At 39.0% G+C, this 24,038-nt stretch overlaps 1 protein-coding gene across 2 annotated transcripts; it reads right to left on the bottom strand.

Moving 5' to 3' along the window:
* Positions 1-2,611: 2,611 nt before the first annotated feature.
* PRL (prolactin) lies at positions 2,612-10,172 on the bottom strand. Of its 2 annotated transcripts, none has more exons than XM_021697037.1 (5): positions 10,106-10,172; positions 9,570-9,751; positions 7,578-7,685; positions 5,191-5,370; positions 2,612-2,955 (listed from the first exon to the last, which is right to left on the bottom strand). In XM_021697037.1, exons 1-5 carry the CDS (start codon positions 10,131-10,133, stop codon positions 2,764-2,766), a joined length of 690 nt encoding a protein of 229 aa, XP_021552712.1. In that variant the 5' UTR covers positions 10,134-10,172; the 3' UTR covers positions 2,612-2,763. The 2 variants fall into 2 exon arrangements, with proteins under 2 accessions (XP_021552712.1, XP_021552711.1); XM_021697036.2 differs by having other exon boundaries at positions 9,570-9,754; positions 10,106-10,133.
* Positions 10,173-24,038: the final 13,866 nt, after the last annotated feature.

Raw genomic sequence — 24,038 nt, forward strand, 5'->3', positions numbered from 1 at the left:
AAAAATGACTGAGAAAGGAAGTACATACAGGTTTTTCTCATAGTCCCCTGCCTTTTAAAAGAAAACTAGAATATGAGAAAGCTGACATTTTATATGCATACAGGAGAAAAGAGAGGTTCAATATTGGTTTGGGGTAGGCTATTCTGTTGTGTCCTGAAAGGTTTGGGTCATCACAGCTAGAGACAGAAGCAGGACTCAAACAAAGAAAATATTGGCCTTGGAAGAGATTGGTTTCATTAGACATGCTCCTGTATGTTGGGAAAGGCTTCTTCACACGGCGGAGGGAAATTGACTTGAGTTCTGATCGGAAGATGTGCCAAGTTCTGCTCATCTCTAGAGCCATTGCAAGTTAATCAGTAAGGGCGGAGAATACTCTAATACAAAGGAAAATTTCAGAGAAAAGAGAAGAAGAAAGTGGAGTATAAGGAGAATACGAGATAATATTTGCTCTTAGGGTATAAAATTGAAGCAATAGATTTATGTCTTCACCAAATACAGCACTAATATCATCTCATCCTTCACAACTCAAGTCTTTTACTCACATTTCCCCTTCTTCCCCTCACCCTTCGCTCTTCATCCTCCTCCTGCTCCAACTTTTTATTTCCTCTCTTTCGGGATGTTGGATGGAGTATTTCCTATTGTCTGTTGTCTAGGAATTCCTGCCAAAGCCCTAAAGCTGCTGCAGAAACAGCCTGGCAATCCCACTGCCTTCTAAGGAGAGCTAGCAGAGATGGGCCCTAATCCTGGGTTATTTAGCAGCAGTTGGACAAGCTGAGCTACCCTAATCCAGTTACCTTTCTCCAGCAGGAGACTAAGTATATGAGGAGGGTGTTTTGAATCAGTGGCCCAGCAGGGAGTGTTTGCAAGGTCAACTCTCTAAGACAATTACTGACAGAGATAATTATTCACTGGTTCTAAAAGAAGGGGGAAACCACATATCATCCCTCAGATTCATGTGTGTTTATGAATCCAACCTTCTGATCCACTCTGTGTCTATGTGAATAGGAAGAGAAGAGGATTGTCAGGAGACCCCAGTATGGGATAAAAAGCAAAACAATATAATGGCTCCTCGGTTGTTTGGAGTGGTTATGATGCACGAGTTTACTGTGGGTTCCCTGGTAGACAGATGACCCCGAGCCAATTTTCTCCAGTAGGGTGCAGGTAGGGTGAGGGGAGCAGCAGCTGGGGAGAACACTGCAGGTGGCACAGCTGTGGGGTAGATAAAGAATCAGGGTGCCTGGGTGGCTCAGTTGGTTAAGCGACTGCCTTCGGCTCAGGTCATGATCCTGGAGTCCCTGGATCGAGTCCCGCATCAGGCTCCCTGCTCGGCAGGGAGTCTGCTTCTCCCTCTGACCCTCCGCCCTCTCATGTGCTCTCTCTCATTCTCTCTCTCTCAAATAAATAAATAAAATCTTAAAAAAAAAAAAAAAGAATCAAGCCAGAGTATTTCCCCTGCTAAAGAAACTAGACAGTGGGGGTGTCCCCACTTGTGAATGTCCTGGAAAATCACAAGGGTGCCCCACAAGAGAGACACCTGCCACTCGAGGGAATTCAAAGTTAGCTTCTGTTAATGATGAGAAGGCCATGGCAGTACCACATAAGTCAGTGATGTTAGAACTTGCCCATCTCTTCTCATCCTGTCTCCCGTTCTAACTTAGCAAAGAGAGATGGAGATCCAGAAGCGGGAGGGGAAGAAACCTTGCAGAAATTGACCACCTCTCCTTCCCCTGGTAGGTCCCATGAGCCACAAAAAGGCAGAGGAAAACATTAAATAGGCTGAATATGAAATGGAGTTGAGACTTGAATGGACTTATGAGACCCAGAGTGACTAGAACCTATGGGATGCATCCATAATGATGCCAAAAAGATGAGTTCAGGGGTATGTGGTTGAAAACAGTCACTGCAGAAGGATAACACCATTTCATATTTGAATCTGCCCTGGTCATAATTTCATACATTGAAATCCTAAACACTGGAAGGCAATAGTATTAATAGGTGGGGCCTTTGGCAGGTGATTAAGTTATGAGGGTAGAGCCCTCATGATGGGGTTAGTACTCTAATAAAAGAGACCCCCCCCCAGAGCTCCCTGACTCCTTCCAACACTCAGGGACACAGCAGGAAGTCTGTGACCTGGAAGAGGGGGGGCCCTCACCTGGCTATGCTGTGGAATGAAATTTCTGTTGTTTCTAAGTCTGTGGTGGTTTGTTATAGCAACCCGAATGGACCGAGACAGTAGCCTATGGAGTTGCAGATGGCTCAGTAAACCTCATGCTACGTGGGTGCATCACAGCCTCAGAGTGCTTACATTGTCCATTGGAATATGGTGAGAGTTAGCTGATAGTGTGTGGCTGACTCTTATCAAGAATCCTGAGAGTTCACTCTTCTTGGTAGCATGACCGGCATGATGCATAGTTACCTAATTCTTGGATTCTAATACCGTGACCCATAATAATTTACAGTGATTCTAAAGGAAGCTGTTAATGGTCTTATTTGTAATGCTAGTTTCTGCTATTTGTGACAAATTTTAATAGGAACTTCTCAATGGTAGTGATGGATTCTCTTTTGATTTTCTATGAAATGAAGAAGAGAAACGTTGACAAATTGCCCTTTTTGATTTTGATATCTCCGAGGAGTCAGTTTTTATTTTTTAAGATGAGACCCATTACACCCAAGCATGCATTAAAAAGCTATAAAGCTAAGAGGAGCTTGCTATGGGACGGATCATTAAGAACCTTCCCAGAAATAGATGGCACGGATGCGCGCTTAGCAGTTGCTGTCGTAGACGATTCGGCACTTCAGGAGCTTGAGATAATTGTCAATCTTATGTGAATCCCTGCGTAGGCAGTGGAGCAGGTTATAAAAAGCAAAAAGGCGAGTGTCTTCATCAGCCATCTGCAGGGACGGAAGTCCTGACCATACGGAGTAGACCTCATTCTCTTTGACTCCAGGATGAACCTAATCACCAAAAAGACAGTGACTTAGTATTGTCAGTATTTGCTTATCTTTGTTCCTTCTAATTGTCAAATTAGGATTTGGGCAAGAGGCATGAATGTAAAGCTCCCTAGGTAGAGGCATGGATTATTGAGCCAGTACATCAGAAATCTGTTAATGGTCTAAAAAGTAGAAGCAGGATTCAGGTGTAAGAGTTCTAACGCGTAGGTGATCACAGATGAAGTATGTGTGCATCAGACTAAATAGAGAACCACGAGGTTGCTAGAGATTGAGAGAGAGTCAGTTGCAATATAGTTGTGCCAAATGTATATGTATTTACGGGCCATATGTGTATATATATGTGAATGTGACCAAGGGACAATGGAGGAGCTAGTCTTAGTTCTCATACTAGAGGAATCTATTTCAAGTCCTGAATCTTGTCTCTGATGTGTTCTTTGTACCGAATTTCTTCTGATAGCTCAGAACAATTACATTTATCTGTTTCCTGCTTCAAACTGATTCTCTTCTCCATGTAGTGTATGTATAAAAGACCTCAGAAATGATGATTGCACCTGATGGTCTAAGATGCAGGTCATCTAGTGACATCTACCACAAAGATCTGCTGAAAGAGTCAGGAGACTTTCATAATCTACCCAGGACCATTAACCCCCAAATGTCTACGAGCAATAGGGGCTTTGTTTTGAAATCTCTGGGGTGGGAGATGCTGAGGATCATGCATATGAGAAAGGGGGGGGTACTAGCAGTGACCCCTCAGTGGTGAGGGGTGGGTGGTAGGCTGGGAAGCATGACAGTGAAAACAAAAGGGCACTGAGGAATGCGAGGGAGGGGTACCCTGACCTCTGCCCCCACCCCCCACCCCCCCTGCTTTGCAAGCTGGGAATCTTCAGAGAACTGAGAGACGGAGTAGGCAGCTTGGGAAGTAGGCACATCAGCTGCTTTGAGAGCTGCTGGGTACAAATGTGGGATAATTGTAGACCCTGATCTGTTGAACTGTCTCCTACAGAGTAAGAATATTTTTTTAAACTTGGGATTTCCTATTGGAATTTAAAGTGTGCGTGTTCGTAGTGTGTGTATTTGTTGCCTTGCTTTATGTTTAATTTTGGTGCTTGGGCCCTAAGATGAAATTTACTGTACAAGGGACAATGATAATAAGAATAAATAAGTGGTAAAAAAAAAAAAAGAACTAAATGAAGTATTCTAGAACAAATTAGCGACCTCAGAAAGTAAGCTGACAGAAATGAAGAAAATAACTTGAAAGTCTAGGTGTTTATTTCATGTCTCAAGTGGAAATGTGCTTTGTATCTGTGTTGGATATATTCTTCTCCCATGAAAGTGACAAAAAGGACACATGATAACATGTACTTTGGACAGAGTAAGGGAAGTATAAAATCCTATTACTATTATAATTCTATCTTTTTCTTTAGAGGACACATTATTTCTGAGAACTTCATGCGGCTGTTTGGATGTTACTTCACTCGTGCTGAAATTATCCCATCTGATTGGAGATCTATATTGTAAATATTAACTCAATCTAAATATGACATTATTTGGGGAGATGAGATATAATGTTATGAATGTTGATTTTGGAAGCCTTCCCCCAAAAGAAAACATAAAATTTAGGATGAGACCACTTTCTGCAAATGACAAAATAAAGAATTTCAGAAAAGATACACTCCCTTCTTTTGTGACCCACTGAAATCTGACCTCATCTTTTCAATCTCTGACAATCTCTTCTCTCTCTGACAAATATGTCCAGCAGAGGTGGGGCTGGGGTAGTGGCAAGAAATACCATCTCATCTGATTTTGATTTTCTCTTTTCTCCCTTCCCACTGTCATCCTTTGGTGTGGGGAGAAAAGAGAAAAAACATGAGCAGAATTTCAGTAGCAGGTGTCCTGGGATACTTTGAGAAAAATGTTTATCTTGCAGATTCCACTCTCCAGTTTTCTTTTCCTTGAAAATATTATAAACCCCAGTCCCCAGGAAGGGGCAAGCCTTTGGTGGATTTGTGTGCTCTGTAGGGAAGGCTGCACCTGTCATCTATCACATCCTAAGATTCACTTACAATAGGATCTACTAGTATGAATTACTAGAATCTTGCTTTATTTAACAGCAGCCTAGGATAAGAAATGCCTAAATTTTGTTCTTGCAAAGGGAGGGATTTCAGAACTTGCTTCTCACCATGGAGGTTACCTCTTTCATCAATGAAGAAAACAAAGAAGTGTCAGGAGGATGCTCACCTGGCCAACTATCTTCTCCATACCCTCTAGAAGTCTTCTGTTTTGTTCCTCAATCTCTATGGCTCTGGACAGAATCGAATCTGGGGCTTCTTGCATACCCCGCACTTCCGTGACTAGATGATACAGGGGGTCATTCCAGGAGCGCAGCACTCTGAGTATCAGGTTCAGAAGGTCTTCGTGCTGAGGGACCATATAAAATAATTGCATTAAAAAAAGCATAACAAAGGGGGCACCTGGGTGGCTCAGTGGGTTAAGCGTCTGCCTTCGGCTCAGGTCATGATCCCAGGGTCCTGGGATCGAGCCCCGCATCGGGCTCCCTGCTCGGCGGGAAGCCTGCTTCTCCCTCTCCCTCTGCCTCTCCCCCCAGTTTGCGCTCTCTCTCAAATAAATAAAAAAAACTTAAAGAAAGCATAACACAGTGGGTTTAGTTTACTTGTGAGTTTTTGTGCTGAGAGGCTGACCCAAACGATCTCTTTGTTATTCCTATATGTATGTACAATTTTTTGTAGGTGGTTAAAGTTGTAAAAATAAAAAAGTTTAAGCTATTGGCCTAAACTTTGCTACAATAAAAAAAAATCTGGTTTATTTGAATAACTACTTCATCTAATGAGAATTCTAGTTTATAGCATGAGAAATTTTGTTCTCCTCGGAAGTTCTACCATCCGCCCACTCAGTGAGCTTTTTTTTTTTTTTTATATATTTGGCAGCTTTGCTCGTCCAAAAAGAATTTTATTGGGCACTCAGGATGTGCCTCCAGTACCTGACCCAGGAAAGACAGATTCCATGAGTGCCAATGACAAACATCATGTTCATCCAAGGACACATTCATATTAATGAGTCAAATCCTTCCTTAGTGGCTTCGCTTACGATTTGTAGTTTTTATTTTATGAAATTAGAACAAAGAGCCAGTGAAGAAGGCATGGCACTCATGAATATGCTCTCCTCAGTCTATCCCAGCCCCCGTCCCTGTGCTGCAGCCAGAGAAGTCTCTTCTGTTGAGCTGTTCAGGTGAATAAAATGGCACCATGACAGTGGTAGGAACAGCATCAGAGGAATTTACAAGGGAGGTTTGCCCCCTATATTCTCACTGTCAGGATCGCACATGAAACTCTTAGGAGCTGCTCGTCTCTGATTTAAAAGGCTTGCTTTCCTGAGGTCTGTGAACTAGTCTAGGGTAAAGGAAGTGAAGAGTGGAGAAGAATCCAACAGATGTGGCGATGGAAACATGTCCTGCGATATGAAGTGAAGGAGATAGAAGCCGCGGATGGCCGTCTAGTTGGGCTAGTTGGAGCGTGAGGGCTTGGAATTGGATGAAGCCCAGACCCACGGCTTCCCACCCCATCATGACTCCAGATTCCACAGCCTCTGCAAGCTTCAGCTTCCTCATCTCAGCAAGTGTAATAGCAGTGCCTAGTGTCCTAGGACTTTTTTGTGAGGATTAACTACAGTAATACACGTACATCGCTTGGTGAAGTGTCTGGCCAGGGAGTGGCTCTTAATACATTTTAACTCCTCCTCATCCTTCTTCACCCTTTCCCTTCATTTTATCATCATCATTATCAGTACTATTAATGAGCTGAGCAGACAGAAAGAATGCTGGTGCCCATTAACAAAGTTGTGAAGAGAAAGCAGATTGCATTTATGGGGGGATATATGTGAAGATGCTTATTTTAAGTCATGTTAAGACAGTGCTTGTGGCAGGGAATCAGAAAGGAGAGATTATTATGATAAAGAAAAGGGATAAATGATTGGGGCTTCCCATGCAGACCTTGTGGTCATCAGAACAGAAGCAATCATGTAGCCACGAGAAACAAAACATAGTATTTTACAGGACCTTATTTGGGGAGAGACTTATAATTCAGAAGTGACAGGTGATGGAGGAGTCAGGGAAGAATGAAGAGAGAGGCAGGTGTCAGAGAAGGAGAAGTAGCATCAGAAGGAGAGCCTTCAAAGTCTGGAAGAGATGGCTCACCAGGCACAGTGCTCAGTAATGTTGAATGCGGCCAGTGGAGGAGCCAAGGGTATCACGTGATAAATACAAAGTTGCATGCATGTCTTACCTATCCATGAATTTTGCAAACCTTCTATTTTATCCATGGAAGTCTAATTCAGTTCAGGCTCTCAAATGGTATAATATATGCAAATCTGGGTCCAAGGCATTGATTAAAATAATGTTGTTTACATGAACAACTTAGAGATTTATTTTGCTGCTACAATCTTTAGTCCTCATTTAGTTTTACTGATGCTTCATCAGTTACATGCGGTCATTTCTCTCTGATTACTTGTTCTTCCTCCATATTTCTTTGTGCGTGCAACTAGCATTACCTAACAGTACTTCATGGTGGCACCTCAGTGGTGTTGGTGAGAAACCTGGATAGAAGACTCACGTGGATCTGCTGGGCTTGCTCCTTGTCTTCAGGGGTAGAGAGGGAGGAAGTGTGACAGCTGTTGATGGCCTTGGTAATGAACCCCCGGCCCTGGGCGTACCTTTTATCCTGAAAGCGAGCAAGCAAATTTAATTAGTTATAGTTGTTTGAGCATTGGTTAAATGAGCCCATTACCAGAATATTAACACACTTGATAGATGTGTAATCTGTTTTTTTAAAATGAGAATTACATGAAAAACTGAAACTAAAGAATTGAGAAAGGCACCCTTTCCCTGCCTTTTATTTTGATTTTCTCTATCAATGCATTCTTTTTTAAAATCTTACTTTTCCAAATCCCAACCTCTTCCCTTTTTTGTGATTCCCTTGTTTAATTTTACCCTTTCCACAAGTTACTACTTAGAAAGCAAACACATTTAATACCCCCAAGAAAGAAACATTAAATATTTTGTTAACTATCCTCTTTCTTTAGTATTTGAACCAATATCCTAGGGCACATATACCTATATTTTGCCATTTAATATTTTCTTTACTGGGAGTCCAAGCCTATATGCTCCCCTAATAGACATTATAAAATTATAACTTTTCTTTGACTAACATCTGATGCCACACACCTGTACTTTACCATGTTCATCATAGATGCATAATACAATTTTGTTGATTGTTACAAAATGGTAAGTCAAAAAAAACAGGGTATAAAATTTTAGGAAATATTAATCGGTGGACTCAGAATTAAAATACACACGCACACACACAACAACTAGCTAAGGCATTGACATAAAGCTAATCTCTACCAAAAGCTGTGAAAATCTAAGGAGATTACCGGGAAGATGTGAAAGACACAAGAATGGCAGTCAAAAGAGGAGGATGGAAGAAAAACCAATGAGTACAGAGAACTATGGAATATGTGTTTATTACAAACATTGAGCCACATTCCTTATGGTGACCCTTTGATTTATTGAACCTCTCATACACTGGTTGACCTAAAAGAGTTAAGGTACAACTTTCAAAGTACCGTAATCAGAAGGAGAATATTGTTTCCAATTCTAAAGCAACCCTTCAATTCTAGTTCTAAATCTATACACTGGACATCTTAGAACAATAATTTATAGCATTTTGGGGTTTCAGAAGAGCTATTATTGTTTGTTTCAAACAGCTATTACTGTTTGACATGGATTCAGCTTAGTTTAACTTTCTTCGATTAACTCCATTCCAGGCAGTGTGATTCTCATTTATTAGATATCTGGGATGCCAGGTGACGAATGCCTCAGGAGACATGTACTCCACACACAAGGACAAGAACTCAGCATGCTTCCAAGTACTCAAGCTCCACCCAAAAGTGCTTTATGCCAGGTGTTGTTATGGAGTGATTGGTTGTGTTTTCCCAAAATGCCTATGTTGAAGTCCTAACCCCCAGTGCATTATATTTGAAGATAGGGCCTTTATGGAAGTAAGTGAGGTTAAATGAGGTCATAAGAGTGGAGCCCTGATCCAATAGGATTAGTGTCCTTACAAGAAGGGACACCAGAGAATCCCGCCACCCCCACCCTCTACCACCATGAGGACAGGGAAAAGGCAAGATGGGCAGATATGTGCCCTTATCAGAACCTGACCATGCTGGCGCCCTGATCTCAGACTTCCAGCCTCCAGGTCTGTCCGAAAATACATTTCTGTTGAAGCCACCCAACCTATGGAATTCTGTTATGGCAGCCCCAGCTGGCTAATACAGACGCTTAAAATTTGCTGGAAAAAATTTTTTTTAAAGAAAACGAATTAAAGGAAAGTTTTAAAGAGTCATTATACTCTTTGAGAATCTTTGAGGTTTCATGACACTGTCCCTTTCTTCTTGCCCCCCCCCCCCCCTTTTTTTTCCAATGGCTTTTTTTTTTTTTTTTTACCTAAAAAGTGTGTTATTTGAGATTTGGCTCTGGCATCTTTCTTGGCTCAAGTGTGGGAAGCTTCCTTCTGGGAAGAAGCAAGAAGGGCGGTACTTACAAATTCGTTGAACATCTCCGAGGAGAGGTTGTGGATGTAGTGAGACAGGATGACCGCGCGGTCAAACAGGTCTCGGAGGGACACCTGGCAGCTGACAGCCCCGGTGGGACAGATGGGCAGGGAGGCCACGCTCTGGCCCAGGAGGAGTTCCGACACCAGCAGCAGCAGGGGAAGGAGCGACCCTGCTCAAATAGAAACACCAGCCACTCTGATCTGTTCAGCGGAGGTTATGAAAAGTAATTCTGCCAGGGGAGCCTTCTCTTCCCCTCACCCCCACCCCACCCTCCGCGAGATTTGGTACCATGATAGCCAGGGTGGGAAAGAACCAACACCTCCCGCCATTGTCAATTCAGATATGTAATTCTATTTGCACAGATACATAGGTGGAGAAGCGGGTTACTCCCTGCATGTTAGCTCTTCTAAACTCTGGAAACCTGAAACCTCTTGCTCAGAGAATATTAGCTAAAGTTTCAAATTAGCGCCACCCCCCTCAAGAATGCTGACAGTTCGACAAATCCGTGAGTTGTTGCACGTACCTTTCAGTGACCACCCTTTGTTGTCCATGGTGGTGATGCTTTCGAGAAACACACGTCGCCAGAGAAGGTCTGGTAGCCCAACAGCTTTCTCTCCCAGATATTGGCTTTATAAGCCTTTGACATCATGAATATATTTAATCAGGCAGTCCCTTCCCTTTTGCCAGTCATCTATCTCCGTCATTGAGATTACCCCCATAATTTCAAACATCAAATGGTCTTTTATTTCTTATTCATATTCAGGAAGACATACTGGCCAGAAATGAACATTCTAGGAAGGATTTTGATTAATTAGACCAAAAGGAAATGAGAGAAATGATGAAGGTGAGATCTGGAGACTATTTTGGGTGAAAGGACCCGTAGCACTACAGAAGTCATTTGCTTTAAAATTTGCCTTTGTTTCTCTGCAGGGTCTTGAATATAGCATTATATTTCACTTAGGTGTCTCATATATTAGCGACGGGTATTCTTTTTTTTTCCCCAGTTCAGAATTGCCAGGTGAAGTCAAGGTTTCAAAACCGACACAGGAAATTATCAGGAAATATAGAATAAGGAGAAAGTAGGACATTCGATCCCCTGTCATGCTCTCGTTATGTTTGCTCTCATCTTTTTCTTGCTTCTACACATTCTGTTTTGCCCTTTTTAAATGACCTGTATGTATGGTACTTTGTTTTAAAATGGGTATTTTCATCTGTTCATTTCTTTTGATTTCAACATTTATGTAAATTTAGATTAGCATCCCCAGTTTACAGATTAAAGAACTGAGGCCTGGAGAGATTCAGTGTCAAGAATATTGAAGTAATTAGTCAAATTAGATGCTGGCAGGAATTTTGCTTCACAAGGAATCAGGAGGGATATAAAGAAGACTTGGAAATGAATCATTTAACAAACACAGTTGGGCATGAACAAGAAATCACCCCTGACCTTAGGGACTTTATTCCGGGCAAGCAACATAGTGGTTTTCAAGGACGAACACACACACACACACACACACACACACACACACACACACACACACACACACACCGCTTGGAATATGATGTAGTAAAACAAAATTCTAGGCAATAATTTGCACTTTCCTCAAGGATGAGTGGACAGACTTCACTAATTTATGATCATTTTATTTCTCTGACCCAGCACCCCTCCAGGGCTAAGGTGACAAAAATTAATCTTTCATGGGCTCAAAAGTTCCATCCGCCTCTTAGAGATTTCCTAAATGAAATGATTTTAATGAATAAGAACTGGGTTGTTGACGACTTTCTCTAATTTTTGAGTCCTTGCATCTAAAGCAGCCTGTGACCTTTAGCTTCAATGTCGCCATATGCCTCTCCTGGTAAATCAACAGGTGAGGTGATTTTTAAAATAATTCTTTTCCATGGCATTTGCTTTTTCCATTGCTGATGCTGCCACAGTTGTGCCTCAGTGATTTTCCAAATGCTCTTATGGAGACCTAGAAATCTTAACGAAGAGTGACTTCCCTTAAAAACCATCTTCCTAGGGCGCCTGGGTGGCTCAGTTGGTTAAGCGACTGCCTTCGGCTCAGGCCATGATCCTGGAGTGTCGGGATCGAGTCCCGCATCGGGCTTCCTGCTCGGCAGGGAGTCTGCTTCTCCCTCTGACCCTCCCCCCTCTCATGCTCTATCTCATTCTCTCTCTTACATAAATAAATAAAATCTTTATAAAAAAATAATAAATAAATAAAGTTTCATTGGGCGCCTGGGTGGCTCAGTCGGTTAAGCGACTGCCTTCGGCTCAGGTCATGATCCCGGAGTCCCGGGATCGAGTCCCGCATCGGGCTCCCTGCTCGGCAGGGAGTCTGCTTCTCCCTCTGCCCCTCCCCCCTCTCATGTGCTCTCTCTCTCTCTCTCATTCTCTCTCTGTCAAATAATAAATAAAATCTTTATAAAAAAAATAAATAAATATAGTTTCACTGGGCGCCTGGGTGGCTCAGCCGGTTAAGCAACTGCCTTCGGCTCAGGTCATGATCCTGGAGTCCCCGGATCGAGTCCCGCATCGGGCTCCCTGCTCGGCAGGGGGTCTGCTTCTCCCTCTGACCCTCCCGACCCTCCCCCCTCTCATGCTCTCTCTCTCTATCTCATTCTCTCTCTCTCAAATAAATAAATAAAATCTTTAAAAAAAAACAAAACAAGCAAACAAAAAAAACCGTCTTCCCAATTGCCTTAGCGTGCGCAGGACAAGATTTTGCATGCTACGCATCAGGTGTGGTGAGGTATAGGCTCTTTCAGTCTGAAGCCGGGTCAGGATTTCACTGACCCTATAAAGTATCCATTTTTTCCCCCGGACAGTGAAAGTCTGAATTATTATTATTATTATTTTTATAAAGATTTATTTATTTGAGAGAGAGAATGAGATAGAGAGAGAGAGCATGAGAGGGGGGAGGGTCAGAGGGAGAAGCAGACTCCCTGCCGAGCAGGGAGCCCGATGCGGGACTCGATCCCGGGACTCCAGGATCATGACCCGAGCCGAAGGCAGTCGCTTAACCTACTGAGCGACCCAGGCGCCCCGAAAGTCTGAATTATTAAGAGAGCAGTGCCCCATGGCTGAGAAATTAATGCTGCCCTCCATTCCCCTCTTCTTCTAGAAACTTAAGAGTAGGGAAATCTGCCATAAGAACTGACAACATAATGTTAAAATTTAAAGGCGTTGTGACTTTTGTAGATAGCCAGGAAAAAAGCGATCTAAGAACACCTGAGTTGTGTTTATTCTGGGAGGCCAGTTGATTTATTTGACTCCAAAGAGGGGCATGTTTCTCTGCAAACTCTCATTTGCTTCCTTGCTGCCCTACTGCCCCCCCGCCCTGTTTCCTGTTAATGGGACGTTGCAATACCTAAATAAGGCAAAAGGCATATTTTATGCAAAAAGTCATGGTTGTCCTATTTTTTTTTCAGCTATTTACGTCACCTAGCTTTCACCTTAATTTTTGTACGTGGCTCTTTTAAAGATCTCTTTACCAAACCCTGCCCTTAATTTAGAGCAATAAAGACATTCACTGAGAATAGACATGTCTGTTTTTATTACAAAACTTCATTTGTTTGCCATTTGGGGGCTTAGGATAAACTGGGAGCTGATGACTGATTTCTGTCAAGTAGCTGAATAAATAGCTGAAATGATGTTCAAGTTGCCATGAAATTTTTAGTACCTGAAACTAATGAACAATTTTGTCATCTCTTCTAAATGATTCTAATTTTTAACATTAAGTAACATCAGGTTTCTTTTCTTACTAATTAGGAATGGAGCTTGCAGTTTCCTTGAATTTTCTTTTGTTTTTAAATTTGGAATAATACTATGTTTTCTTTTCTCATTTATGATGCAAAAATATGAAAAATATTTCACAAAGCTTGAAAGGTGTCTACTGCAAGATATGGGGAATATTAAAAAGTAAAAGAAATTAAGAAGTTTAAAAATCATCAGATAAGAGGACCACAGAGATATTTCAATTTATATTAGTCATGAATTGCCTTGAATAAAGTGAAAGTTGCAAATGATGAAAGGTATATTGTTAATGGATTTAAGAATTCCCAACCAGCCATCTTCCAAAACCTGGACTAAAAGATCAGAGAGGTTATATGTTGTTTTCGATATAAAATAACAGAAAACATGAAGGGCACATTGGAAAAAGAATCAGTCACAATGGTCCTTTCTTGAACTGCACTGTTTTCAGGATAAACAAAAGTAATGATTTCGTTACATCCTCTGTATACGTCAACTTCATGCATATTATGATGTATATTTTCCCCTAAGTGTCTGTCTTTAATGCTTATCTCTGCCAGGGCTTTGCAGGTCATCAGCTTCCTTAAGTAACTCCAGAACCCGAGTTCTTAATCTGTTAGCGGTGTCTTGGGAGCATTTGCTCCTTAAATAAGAAAGCCATATGGAAGCATTTGGAAATTTGTCCTGTAATTTCTTTTCACTGATACAATATTCATGTCCTCTGCTCTAATTCTCTGAGTTCTTGGTGTTAGCTTATCCTATGAGTTTCTTGTCACATGTTTGTTCCGAACAACATGATATAGGACAATGCCAGATCTAAGGATGATGTGTCTGGAAACTTCGCAGATTCACTCTTTAAGATGATTTTTTTTCAAGTAAAAGCATCAAATATTGACTGTGGGCTAATGATAACTTTTCTTATAAAAGAGTCTTCATACTCCAATATTATGTACGTGCGTGCGTGTGTGTGTGTGTGTGTGTGTTTGTGTGTCTTGTCAAACGGAAAGTGGATTTGAAGCATGCCCGCTTTCAGGGAGATATATATCTATATATAGATACGGACACACTCATGAAGTCATCGTCTAATAGGAAGTGGGACTCTGAGCCATTGCTTTTTCCAGGGATAATTTTAAATTTTATAATTAGCACGGGCACCACCAAACAGAACAGACCGCCAAAGCAACAGACCAGGGTCCCTGAGGGTGTCTGTACTCCCGGACAGGCATTAAGTCTTTAATTGTTCAATTGCGGTGAGACTGGCAGGGTCCCTGGGGAGGGACTGGGGCAGTCGGGAGGAGTCAGGGCACATGGGATCAGGGCAGCCAATCGGTACCAATCCGAAGAGAATCTTTCGATAGTGTCGCAGCTCATGGGGCTATACATATCCTGAAAGCTGTCATCTCTGCCTTCCTCCGTGGTTCATCCTTTTCAGCATATTGAAAGGATTCAGGCTAAGAAGTAGGGCAAGTTCTTCACAAGAAATAATATACTTCAGTTCTAGTCTATACACCCATCATCCTACAATACATTTTTCTACTGGAATTTGCCTAAAATAGCTTCCCTGGGACATGTCCCTCTTTTTCTTTAATTTATTCATGAAATGCAGAATGTATTACCAGCATAATATGTGCTTTGATACTCAGGGAGTAACTAAAGTGACATTTATTTAACAAAACTCTTTATCATTCGGCGTTGAAATATAAATAATAATTGATGGAATGTTCTATCGACCAAATGCTCTAAATGCACACACACACATACACATATTTTATACTCTCTTTATGTATGTTTATATTCTCTATATAGGTAGATATTAGTGTGTGTACATATATATGTATGTATATGTATATATAGAAGTATGTATATATGCACTTTTAAATTACAGGGGGAAAGTAAAGGTACACAGTGATTATGAGGACTTCTGAGATAAGGAGATCACAGAATTCTGGCTATCCCTAATTCTAATAAAATGAGCAAAAAGTAACTTAAAAAAACTAGCAAAATTATACCTGCTATCCGAGGTAGGAGGACAGATGAGCATGTTATTTTATTCATGGCTCGGATCGGGGAATCAATAGATAAAATCAAGCTAGTGTTCTAAAAAAGGAAGGGAATCAACAGATGATGCAAAGTTATTATAACCACTAAAAATACGGAAAACAGATTATAAGCCTTCTAACTCAGAAAAAGGAAATATCCCACGTAAGCAGGCACACACACACGTACACAAAATAAAAGACATTCCATTTAACAAAAGATAGGAAGCATAGGGAACGTGAGCAGACAGACACACACACACACACAATTAAAGGTCAGAATAAAATCAAACATCAAAAATATGATGGGACAAGTTATTTATTAAAAGAAAGAAAGTGACTTAGTTTCTTTAAAGGTGGCAAATGCCAGTTAGATGCTGGATACAAGTGATATACCTAAAAGAGTTATTTTCGAGGGCGAGGAGTTGTGAGTTGGCACACAATTGCGGTGTCTGGAGACAGTTTTGAGCGTCAGAACTGAAGGTGGGGGCGACCCTGGCGCTGACTGGGTGGAGTCCAACAACACTCAGCACAGCCATCAAAACCAGATGCTGTGCCATCTAAGACGTCAGTAGCTCCAGTGTTGAGAAACCCTGACCTAAAACGAAGTGGCTAAGAGAAGGTAAGGGCGGAAGTACAGAGAAGGCACATCAGGTAAAGCACTTAAAACTGCTGGGGTGACGAGATTACTACTAGGCAGGTTTAAAGTTAAGGCAAAAATGTTAAAAGGCCATCCTTTGTGATACTGTATACGGTCTGCAATGGAGATGAGGCTATGAACAGTCTTCATGCATTTAATAGAGGATCCCAAACATAAAGCATATGGTAAGAAAATGTGAGGGGAAATTAAACAATACACAAAAGTAGGAGATCACATGTGCGCGTGTATTTTAAACAACTATGAAGCCTCTCCAGTAAATGACGTTATACTTGGCCATAATGAAAATGTAACAATTTCCTAAAAAAAATAGAATACATGGGAAGAAGAATATATAAGGAGTTCGATTTGTTTTGTTCTGTTTTCTCTTAATAGTCTCCAATGACTATTTCATTGTTGAATCAAAATAACTCCCCGAGTCCTTAGCTATGTCGTTTCTGGGGCATTCAGCCTGTCATTTCCCACTGACTGTCCCATTCCGTGCCATGACTACCTGTCATGTCCATGAAGATGATCCCAACTCCATCATCCTTCCCGCCTTCTCCTCTGAGATGCCATTTACCTGCTATGCATTTCAACCTATATGTCTTCAACCAACATACACTGAATGATTTTTTAAAAAATCCATTACTATTCAGCTTTTCCCTTAAACTGTCTTCTCCATCACCCACATTTAACCTCCCAGAGTTGTGTTTATTTGCTTTTCTTTTGTCTCCTTTGACTCATACTCCCTCCATTCCTAGGTTGCAATTATTCTGCCTCCTTAACTTCCAAAAATTTTTCTTTTCTCCTCTTCCCAGGTTATCTTGACCTGGATACTTTTACTAGCTTCTCCATTTTCTCCTGCCTGTGTCCATTTCAGTTTCAATCTGTTTATCCATCAGGAAGATTAATCGTCCCAAAGGGCACCTTCTGAACAATCTCTAATCTGTCGAAACCATAGTTTTTGAGATCAGAGGCACTAGAGAGTACATCTAACCCAACTGCTCATTGCACATTTAATTATTGACAGAGCTGACACTGGAGCTCCAGGTCTCCTGCTTGCCATGCTGGTCAGTTTTCTTCTTGCTTTCCACATTCATACTTGTGCCCACCGAACTTATTGTGTGGCTGATGGTAATAAGTTTTGCTGAGGAGATGCAGATGTGACCTACCTTGAAGACACATTGAGAAACACATTACTTCAAGGAAAAATGCCAAGGTAATTGAGTTCCCAAAGAGAGAGGAGAGAGAAATGGAATGTTTTAACTACTTTGAATCCTTTAAGGAAACACTGATACTGTCAGATAGAATTTGAGTGTGATTCTTAATCACATTAAAAAAAAAACAACAACAACAGCGCATTTGTTAAAATATTTCTTAATGAGTTATGTAGATAAGGAATGAAGAGCCATTAATTTTATTTCTATTATTTCTACTTCAAATGGGTCTTTGGTTTATCTGCCATTTTGGTCTCGAAGAATTCTTTTACTAATAGGAGTCTTGCATGAGTCATAAAATCTTCATTTAACTTTTTCACTTGTCACTTCTACATCATTAGTAGAATGAAAGTCAAAGAATTCTTGTAGATTAAAAAAAAAATAAAAGGTTATCTGTCGACCACTTGAGAGAAGCAATATTATTATTACCATTCTAGGTGATGTGGCATTTAAGGGTCCCCTTTCCTACAGGCCATTTGTACTCCTACCTTATATGATGAACTTAATAGATGAGACATAAGGTGTTTCTTCCAGAAAGGGACATTAATTTCATAGAGAGAGTGAATATAAGCTGTAAGTTTCTGTTAATAACTGCAGAATAAGAGAGAGACTTTACTTTCAGCTGTGCCTGAAAATAATGTCCACTTATATAAATGAAAATCATGGATGTGTATATGGGAAACAGCTATGGAATTGTGAGAATGTTTTCATGTTTGGTTTATAGAAAGCTTTCCCATTAAGGTCCCATCAAGTACATAGAAACACATATTTTATCATTTGGGAATATGTTTTGAAGATAAGTCTGTGAAATAACTCTATCTTCCAAACTCTTGTTTATATAAATGAAGCATTAAAAATGAAGCAATATCGATAGGATTCAGTTTAAAGAGAACTTTAATCTCAGATGTCAAGACACAAAGTTTTTTTTCCCCATTAGTGTTTCAAGCAATCTCAACAAGTATTCTTTGCATTTGTTTGTGTAGATCTGTACTTTACTTTTGGTGAGAACTTAAAAAAATTTTGATTACATGTGAGCAAATTAGTTAAAAACAGTCAATCAAATTGTTTGCTAAGCTTTGTAGATGAAGCAACTGTTAGTGAAATCATTAATAATTTTTACTTTTCAAACAATGATGATTAGAAGAATGTAACCATTTTTTAGTGTTGGGATCAGAATCCTGTAACATGGACAGTGATGGGTAGATTTTATTAATGTTACTAGAATATTTTAAACTTAAAAATTTTATAAGTCACTTTTACTCAGCTTTTGCTGGGGAGGGAGGGCAGTAGACGTGTAAATGTGTCTGTTCTAAATTGCTGAGATAATTGTCACAGTGTCACTGTATATATTATATATATATAAATATATATAAGATATATTTACGTGTAAAATATGTTTTAATTTCTCATCTGTGTCTTAATGTTTTTAGAAAATGTTTTTTAAAATTACATATATTATTTCTACTATATGTTATTTCTAGCAATATGACATAAATTAAGAATCCCATAAAAATGATGCCATTGGGGCTTTCAGTGACTGCAGGAAGGTCAAAGATATGAAAGTGGAAAGAAGTCAGCTTTTGATGCATTTAAAATTTTTTTATAATGTATATAAAATAAGAGGTGAAAACTTAGGTCTGATAGCATTTTATCACACCGGCCCATTTACACTGATAACAAATGCTTCCTTCAAAGGTTAATTAAATTATGAACGCACACCTGCAGAATATTTGTGTGTTTAAAAAATTCATTAAAAGTGGAATATACCTTCCTGTTTGGCCAATTCCTTAATGAATATATTTGCATTTAATAATAGCAGCCCACCTTTAGAGCTTTCCTGCTCATTTTCTCTGCCTTTATCCTAAGCAGACAGATTTCCAAGGTTAAGACCAAAGGCTTTGTGAAAATGTCATGGGTTTGTCCTTGTCAGGAAAAAAATCTCAAAAGTCTTTTCTTGTAGTTTACTTCAAGGTCATTCCAAGCAAAGGAAACTTTATCATCCCAAACATAAAACCAAAAATGTTGTTTTATAGTATTATGAAAGACTTTATTATATATATTCTCCCTCCCGACTGATACATTTTAGCACACAGTTCATAAAAGATGACATTAAAGCTGTCTGCTTTCATTGCAGCCCCAAATTTCAAGTTTCTATCTTAAGCCTTCTCTTTTCAGAAAGGGTTATGTGGGAGTAAACTCCAGGATTTTGGATGAAGACATATGCTTATTTCTTGGAACAAATTGTATGTTATTGTTTATTAGAAAGTCATATAGACTCATGCATAAATCATAGAGTAAGAAAAAGGAGTTTCAAATTATTATTGAGTCCATTTCTGGCTTGCTGGGGCTATCCTACATGACTGTGACAGATAACCAAATTTGATGAATATGATATATCACGGTCTGGGAAATTCCTGATTCTGCTCATAAAGCTCTATAAGTCAGCAATGGCCAGACTTCAGTTAAGGTATCATGCTAAGGTATCATGAAATCACATCAAATAACTCATGTGGGTCAGTGACCTCTCTGTACGGTACTTAATGATAAGTTAAATAATGTTAAGAATAATCTTTGAATCTTCAGTAAAAGAGACTATAACTAGTTGTTCTGATTATTTATTGCTGCAAAAAAATTACCACAAATTTTAGTGGCTTTAATAATCAATTTATTAGTATCTCTCAGGATTCTTCCTCTGGGTCTTTCATGCAGGTTGCATCCAAGTGGTAACTAGGGGCAAAGGCATCTCAAAGTCTTCCTCAGTCAGATGTCTGGTAATTAGCTGATGTAGTTGATGTGGTTGATGTTGATTCATCTGGGGTTGTCCAGCTGAATCCCTACTCATGGCCTCTCCGTGTGGTCTGGGCTTCCTCACAACCTGGAGGCTGGGTTCCAAGATCAGCTACCCCAAACCTTGGAAGTTACATAGGATCATTTCCTTCATGGTCACTGGCATGCTCAAATGAAGGTGACAGAATAGATGCATCCATCAATGGGAGAGACATCAACATACCATCGTAAGCAAAGCATGTAGAATGGAAGATTCTGTCATGTACATCTTGGAAAACATAAGCTGCAATAACCACTGTACTCTAGTGCAGTTATTATGGTCATTCCTCACATTATTCTGCAAATGGACTTTGATGTCTACCATTTAATCTTTTTTTACTCAACCAGGAACACATTTCCTCATATTCTAGTTCAGGGCTTGTCAATCAGTGGCAGATTCCTCCTTTGGCCCAAAAAACCATTTCTGAAACTATTTCTTCTAAGCTGGGACACAAGTCTTACAAAGGAGAGAATGTTAGAAATAATTATTTTTTTCTAGACTCTAAGTTAGAGGTCAGGAAACTTTTTCTTGGAGCCAGAGAGTAAATGTTTTAGGCTTGGCCAAGAGGCAAAATGAAGGCTATGACATAGGTACTTATATAACCATTTTAAGATATAAATAACATTAGAAGCTCATCAGATGTTCAAAAACAGCTTGTTTGGCTACATTTGGTCTGCAAGCTATAGTCTGTTAACTTCTGGCCTGGATCATTAAGACAAAGGTACAAGAAAAAATGGGTAAGTGTTGAAACCTGACTCTGCTCAGGTCACTGCAACCATGCTACTTAATGCTCTCAATTCTGACTGCAAAGAGTTACCACAGCAAATTTGGATGGACCTTTCATAAAACCTGTCATCGATTTAAGTTCTAAAACTAGTGTGGGAGTGAATCTTAAATATCCAGAGCTGGAAAGCAAAAAAGAAGGAAAAAGAACAAAAAGCAATGTTCAGAAAATTCAGTTCCTTTTTTTTCCCGGATATTTTTTTTTTTTTTTTTTGAATGGGCCTTAGGTAAAGGGTAGAGTAATTTATTTCAGGGGACATTATCACTATTGTTCGATGCATAGCTACTCCCATTATTTTTTTATTTATCTTCTATCTATCTATATCATCTATCTCTTCTTATCCCCTTCTACACTCTCTTTCCTTTCCTTTCCCCACAATCGATCATTCTAATATGTTCATAGGAATTACTTTGTATGAGTTCCTGTAAGATGTGTATTGTTGTTGAGTGAGAATACATTTCGAATTTATCTCAAAGATATGGTCTTAGAGATTTCATTCTAATCTTTGTCTTGTTCATTGTTTTCATTGTTGTATTTATAGGATGCATTCAGGTTTCTATGTGTACATGTAGTCTGTCATTTCTAACTCTTTTCGATTCTTCATTGAATGTATTCACATTTTACTTGTCCACTCTTCCAAATAACATCTATTCCCCCCCCACTATAAACAATTGTGTGATAAATATTTGCATACATGCCTTTATGGAAAATATTGATAGAAAATTCTCTTAGTAATCAAAATGAAATTAGGAATTTTGTTACCGTTGTGACTAAATCAGTGCTTTACAGATCCGCTTGAACTATTATAATTTCTGCATACAACACAATTATGAAAAACACTAAATATATTGAAAAGAAACAACATAAAATGCATTTTACTTACAGTGTAAAGCCAGTGATTATTTTATTGGGCCTAAATGTATTTACATCCTCAGATTTGATTGAAGTAACAGTTACTGTCTTGAAAATGAATTATTATGGCATTCAGATTCTAATAAATTTTTTTCTAGTTTCTCTAGCAATTACAGTGTTCATTCGTAACTTTTCACAGGCTTGTTAGCATCAGGGTTTCATTCCACATAAAATATAGAAACCTTACAATTATATAGGTCCATTTACTCCCCTCCCCATTCTTTATACTATTGTTGTCCTATGTGTTATATATCCATACATGATACAACTCACAAAACAATGTTACATTTTTTGCATTAAACATATTACGTAGAAATTAAGAGAGGAAATAGTATTATCATCTATTTATCCAGAAATATGCCATTTCTGGTGTTTTCCATTGCTTCCTAGAAATACAGATTTACGTCTTGTATCATTTCGTGTTAGACTAAAGATTTTTTAACACTTCTTATAGTACAAGTTTACTTATGAAAATTCTCATTTTTAAAATCTAAAATGTCCTTTTTTTGCCTTTACTTTTGAGTAATAACTTTGTCCGATGTGAAATTTTAGTCATATTTTTTTATCTTTTAAATATGGCATTCCGATGTCTTCTAGCGTCTTTTTAGACGAGATTTTAGATGAGAAGTCACATGTTAACTAATCATTGTTCTCCTGTGTTTAATATGTTGTTTCTTCTTGTTGCTTTCAGGGATTTTTCTATTTTTGGTTTCAAATAGTTTGACTGTGATATGCTTAGACATGATAATCTTTGGATTTGCACTGCTTGGGTGTCACTGAAATTCTTATATCTGTACATTTATTATTTTCACCAACTTAAAAACTTTTTGGCTATTATTCAAATATTTTTGCCTCATATTCTCTTCTCCCTCTGGGACACCAATTAAATATAAATTGGACTTCTTAAAATTGTCCCATAGGTCCCTTAGGCTCTGTTTATTTTTCTTTTTTTCCCCTTGTTCTTCACATTAGATAATTTTTATTATTCTACCTTCAAGTTTACTGACTGTCAAAAAAGATATTGTAATTTTCTGGAATGTTTCATTTGTTTCTTTTTAATTCTGTTTCTCTGTTGAGATTCTTTTCTTTTCATTCATTTTGGTCATATTTAGCTTCATATTATTGATTTTAGATATAATAATTGTTCTAAAATTCTTGTTTGCTCAAACACCTCAGTCATCGCAAGATTGAACTCTGCTAATTGACTTTTCTTTTGAAAATAAGTGACATTGTTCTTTTTCTTCATTTGCTCCTGTCAATTTTTTATTGCACTCATTGTAAATCATATATTGTGTTTGGATTTCAATATAATGGATTGGCGAGTATTGCATTTTGCTTGTTTGCTTGTTTTAGCTAGCAGTTAATTTAACAAGAATCAAACTTCAATCTGCATTTCTTGGATGGCAGTTTAAACCTTAGTTCAGTTCTTTAATTCTTACCTGTGCTGCTTGAAGTTTGCTAGAGGTCAGCCAGAAATTTGTACAGGTTTTATACACAGAATTTGGGTCTCCTCTTCACTGGGTCTTTTCTTTCTGAAATTATCTACTCACTTTCAAGTCAATTGCCCAGAATAGTTGTAAGATTTCCAACAGAGTTTTAGCCACCCAGAGAAACTTTATTACAGTCTTCCCTCAAGTTAAAAGCCATATAATACAGGAAAATCACTTTTGTCCTTCCCTTCTTCTGAATATTGCCTGTCCTCTAGAAATGTCCTGCATTGGTGTTCTTTAGTATGTTCACGTATGGTTTTGCTTCCTTCCCTTTGTTCCCTCCCTCCTTCCCTCCCCCCTCATCTCTCCTTCTCTCTTTCCCTCTCTCTTCTTTCTTTCTATTAACTTGCCCCAGAGTTTATAGTCACCAGCAGAAGGAGAAAGTACAGTAGGAGATTCAGGTACATGCAAATTTGAGGATATTAAATCTTCCTCTGAAATCCAACAAAATACAACTCTTTTGATATCCCACACTGAAAAATATAAGCATTCCCATAGTTATAAGATAAACCATGATCTATTTTATTTAAAGTAATGTTGCTGCACTTGGATAAAAAATAATTTCAATTGAATTTTAAAAAAAATGTTTATTTTCCTTTTTATAAAAAAGGGTATCAGAGGATAGGCAAATGTCCTTTTTATCTAAAGTATTTTAATATTCTTCTTTGTTTTAAATATCTTCACTTTTAATATTTCATCATAAAAATGTTTCTGAGAAGGGAATTAAAAAATATGCCTGCAAAATCTGCTCCAGTCAGGTCTGCTCTAACTTTCATGTTGTCGTCACGTTTTAATAAAC

Source organism: Neomonachus schauinslandi, chromosome 8 (assembly GCF_002201575.2).
Source record: "Neomonachus schauinslandi chromosome 8, ASM220157v2, whole genome shotgun sequence".
Classification (NCBI taxonomy): domain Eukaryota; kingdom Metazoa; phylum Chordata; class Mammalia; order Carnivora; family Phocidae; genus Neomonachus; species Neomonachus schauinslandi.

Bases quoted from the DNA above. Each gene is read 5' to 3' on its own strand.
- PRL (XM_021697036.2), bottom strand. From the start codon at position 10,133: ATGGACAACAAAGGGTGGTCACTGAAAG. The intron at 7,686-9,569 runs GTAAGTACCGCC...GCTCGCTTTCAG, and splicing joins CGGAGATGTTCAACGAATTT to GATAAAAGGTACGCCCAGGG. The intron at 5,371-7,577 runs GTGAGTCTTCTA...ATGGTCCCTCAG, and splicing joins AGCAAGCCCAGCAGATCCAC to CACGAAGACCTTCTGAACCT.